The sequence below is a fragment of the Gastrolobium bilobum genome, unplaced genomic scaffold, assembly GCF_033153095.1.
Source record: "Gastrolobium bilobum isolate Gb01-03AN ecotype WA unplaced genomic scaffold, APGP_CSIRO_Gbil_v1 utg44137, whole genome shotgun sequence".
NCBI lineage: Eukaryota > Viridiplantae > Streptophyta > Magnoliopsida > Fabales > Fabaceae > Gastrolobium > Gastrolobium bilobum.
This window is the reverse complement of record NW_026899388.1, coordinates 75,332-79,595: the sequence shown is the minus strand read 5'-3', so window position 1 is coordinate 79,595 and position 4,264 is coordinate 75,332. Positions and strand designations below refer to the sequence as shown.

Here is a 4,264-nt window from a genome sequence, read left to right as displayed (position 1 = left end):
AGCGCTTATTTGTTTTTGATACATATAAAACTAAATACATAAAGGTTTAACAAAAGTACTAAGGCATTTTATTAAATAAGAAAATGAAAAGTAAATTTAGAATAATGGGCCCAAGAGCTAAGCAACTTAACATGATAGGAATATTAGTTTAGAACAAGCAAGTTTCAATGCTAGACATTTTTGGCATCTTGCAGACTGGGCAAGCATCCAGTATTGCATCACAAATTTTGCATGAAGAAATGTGCCTGCACGGGAGGAACACAATACAAGATCTTCCAGAATGACAGCTTTTACAAAGCATCACCTCAGGTTCAAAGTTGGTTACCCCACCACTCTCTACCTGTTTTCCTCCTTTTTCTTCATCTTCTAATCTTTTCTTTTCTCTCCCTTCATCACAGACGGACTCTGCATCATTCGCCACCACTTTACTGGAAGCTTTGATCTCCTCCAAAGTTTTATACAGAAATGATACCGTCTCTTTCTTTTCTTGAGCAACCATCTTCAAAGTTTGATTTTCTGACTCTAATCTTGCTAGATAAACCTGCAATTCTGCCCATTTCTGTATAGCTTTTGCAATTTCTTCATCTTTATCCCTCAGGATGTTAAGTGAACGAGATTTATGCTCTTGCAGCATCAATCTCAATCTCTCATCCTGTCAGTGATAACCAGAATGGATAATCACAAATTTGTTGACAAAGAATATTATTACAAACTGAACCAAATGCATATAAACCATTACCTGAAACTTGATGTACTGGTTAAATTCTTCCCGGTCCTTCTCAAGTTGAAGAGCAAAGGTAGGAGAATCTGAAACTTCTGAATTATAAAGAAAAAGATTGGGATCAACATGTCCTAAACGCTGTTCTAATTGGTGTTGTTGTTGATGGTTCTGTTGGAAATAGAGACTAGACTCAACAAGCCCAACACCATAATTACCATTGTTGCTAGATGAGCCTGCAGCATTACTCTGGTACGACATACTTGGTAAGATCAAAGCCTGAACCTTTTCCTCAAATTTCCTTCAACTTATGCAGCACATGCTCAAATGAATGGATAATTGTATGTGGGAGCTATTGTGGACACAAGAAATTGTTTGAACAAAAAGAAAAGTACCAAAGACACTTTGCGATCAAGTAACAGTTTCATATTGAAATTTCTATCAACAGAAATCTCACATTAATAAGACTCAATTAACATAAATTTTGATTGAGCAGAAAGAGTAACTGAAGAACTTAAAAGGAAACTAACGAGGTAAAGTGTAGGATTTTCTGCGATGAGGTAAGCAAAAACGTACCACATGCAGATTGGATTGGATTTGTTAAGAGTGCTGAGAATTTTATTAAATACTTTTGTTTGTTAAAAAAATGTTAGATGGTTATTTAGGCAACTCGTATAAAAATGTTTATATATTATAAATTAAATTCAAAAATTATAGAAAACCATATTATCTTTGATAGCAATTGTAAATGATAGGGGTGTTCGTGGTCTGAATTGAATCGATTTTGAAAGCAAAAATCATCCGATCCTATCCCTTCGGTTTGATCATGTAATCATCCATTCGGTTTGGTTTTTTATCAAATTTGATCCAATCAAATCCAATCCAATTTTTTTCGGTTTGGATTGGATCAGTTTTCAGTTTTTTGAAAATCCTAAAATTTGTTTCATAATTAGTGTGCAAATAACATATTTTGTATATATTGGCTTTGTAATTTTTGTTTTGAAATACAAAAAAAAAAAATCTGTAAAAGATAATATAGCTTTTTTTTTGGACAACGAGATATGAAACTCTACACAAATGAAATTTTGTTGATTAGATGTGACTAGGTTTTTTCTTGGGTTTAATTGATGGGTTAATGAGTCTTTGGCATAGACTTTTGGGCTATGATTGAGGAAAGACCTAAGTAGGTAGAAGAGAATTAATATATTGGATCGGTTCTCACCAACCAATCCGAAAATCGATCCAATCCAATTAAAACTTGCTATTTTTTTTTCAGTTTTTGATTTTTTGGTTTTCGATTTAATCGGTTATCGGTATTTTCGTTCGTTCACTGTAGTTTGGATCGATTTGGATCGGTTGATGAACACCCCTACTAAATGATGGGATTGGATATTGTGACAACTAAATAATGTTACTACCAATGTTACTACCACATCTTAACCGTTGATTTCCGCCAATCAACGGTTATCATTTATTGCGAATTAACAATTCAGGATTTGTTAAGAGTGCTGATAATTTTATTAAATACTTTTGTTTGTTAAAAAAATGTTAGATGGTTAATTAGGCAACTCGTATAAAAATGTTTATATATTATAAATTAAATTGAAAAATTATAGAAAACCATATTATCTTTGATAGCAATTGTAAATGATAGGGGTGTTCGTGGTCTGGATTGAATCGATTTTGAAAGCAAAAATCATTCGAACCTATCCCTTCGGTTTGATCATGTAATCATCCATTCGGTTTGGTTTTTTATCAAATTTGATCCAATCCAATCCAATCCAATTTTTTTCGGTTTGGATTGGATCATTTTTCAGTTTTTTGAAAATCCTAAAATTTGTTTCATAATTAGTGTGAGAGCTTAAATCTTGGATTGTTTTCTGTTTTGGATTTCCCTTTTTACAAATTTGTGAGAGCTTAAATGAATTGCCTAAATAATATGATTTTTGCTTTTATTTCATTTTCAAATAATCATGCTGACAAGGTATTTCACTTTTTATTTTCAATAAACACCGACTCATCCATTTATTCAAAGCAGAACAAACGCCTCTGAAATCTCTGACCCGATTTTTATTTTTAATTTTTTCGTAAACATCTCTCACCCGATTGTTTAGTCTCAAAATCTGCATGTGGTACGTTTTTGCTTACCTCATCCCAGAAAATCCTACACTTTACCTCGTTAGTTTCCTTTTAAGTTCTTCAGTTACTCTTTCTGCTCAATCAAAATTTATGTTAATTGAGTCTTATTAATGTGAGATTTCTGTTGATAGAAATTTCAATATGAAACTGTTACTTGATCGCGAAGTGTCTTTGGTACTTTTCTTTTTGTTCAAACAATTTCTTGTGTGTATATATATTTACATCCACAATAGCTCCCACATACAATTATCCATTCATTTGAGCATGTGCTGCATAAGTTGAAGGAAATTTGAGGAAAAGGTTCAGGCTTTGATCTTACCAAGTATGTCGTACCAGAGTAATGCTGCAGGCTCATCTAGCAACAATGGTAATTATGGTGTTGGGCTTGTTGAGTCTAGTCTCTATTTCCAACAGAACCATCAACAACAACACCAATTAGAACAGCGTTTAGGACATGTTGATCCCAATCTTTTTCTTTATAATTCAGAAGTTTCAGATTCTCCTACCTTTGCTCTTCAACTTGAGAAGGACCGGGAAGAATTTAACCAGTACATCAAGTTTCAGGTAAGGGTTTATATGCATTTGGTTCAGTTTGTAATAATATTCTTTGTCAACAAATTTGTGATTATCCATTCTGGTTATCACTGACAGGATGAGAGATTGAGATTGATGCTGCAAGAGCATAAATCTCGTTCACTTAACATCCTGAGGGATAAAGATGAAGAAATTGCAAAAGCTATACAGAAATGGGCAGAATTGCAGGTTTATCTAGCAAGATTAGAGTCAGAAAATCAAACTTTGAAGATGGTTGCTCAAGAAAAGAAAGAGACGGTATCATTTCTGTATAAAACTTTGGAGGAGATCAAAGCTTCCAGTAAAGTGGTGGCGAATGATGCAGAGTCCGTCTGTGATGAAGGGAGAGAAAAGAAAAGATTAGAAGATGAAGAAAAAGGAGGAAAACAGGTAGAGAGTGGTGGGGTAACCAACTTTGAACCTGAGGTGATGCTTTGTAAAAGCTGTCATTCTGGAAGATCTTGTATTGTGTTCCTCCCGTGCAGGCACATTTCTTCATGCAAAATTTGTGATGCAATACTGGATGCTTGCCCAGTCTGCAAGATGCCAAAAATGTCTAGCATTGAAACTTGCTTGTTCTAAACTAATATTCCTATCATGTTAAGTTGCTTAGCTCTTGGGCCCATTATTCTAAATTTACTTTTCATTTTCTTATTTAATAAAATGCCTTAGTACTTTTGTTAAACCTTTATGTATTTAGTTTTATATGTATCAAAAAAAAAAATAAGCGCTGAATTACAGACTAGTCTGTACATTTGTAGTGCTTAGTCCCCCATGGTTGACGTGCAGGACTCGTCTCATCCAAGGTTGATATCAGTTTGGATAATTGTTTCA

At 33.7% G+C, this 4,264-nt stretch overlaps 2 protein-coding genes across 2 annotated transcripts; one reads left to right on the top strand and one right to left on the bottom strand.

Annotated features, from left to right (window-relative positions):
* Positions 1 to 304: 304 nt before the first annotated feature.
* On the bottom strand, positions 305 to 979 carry LOC133290148 (uncharacterized; the record flags this gene model as incomplete). Its single annotated transcript, XM_061488203.1, has 2 exons — positions 740 to 979; positions 305 to 652 (listed from the first exon to the last, which is right to left on the bottom strand). Coding segments are annotated over exons 1-2 (588 nt in total), but the record flags the coding sequence as incomplete, so codon positions are not given.
* A 2,202-nt stretch (positions 980 to 3,181) lies between these two features.
* On the top strand, positions 3,182 to 4,012 carry LOC133290147 (probable BOI-related E3 ubiquitin-protein ligase 3). Its single transcript, XM_061488202.1, has 2 exons — positions 3,182 to 3,421; positions 3,509 to 4,012. The coding sequence occupies exons 1-2, from the start codon at positions 3,182 to 3,184 to the stop codon at positions 4,010 to 4,012; spliced, it is 744 nt and encodes a 247-aa protein (XP_061344186.1).
* Positions 4,013 to 4,264: the final 252 nt, after the last annotated feature.

What these genes read in the sequence shown, in the direction of transcription:
- LOC133290147 (XM_061488202.1), top strand. Translation starts at nt 3,182, where the DNA reads ATGTCGTACCAGAGTAATGCTGCAGGCTCATCTAGCAACAATGGTAAT. An exon ending in ACCAGTACATCAAGTTTCAG is followed by an intron (nt 3,422 to 3,508) that starts GTAAGGGTTTAT and finishes TATCACTGACAG; the next exon opens with GATGAGAGATTGAGATTGAT.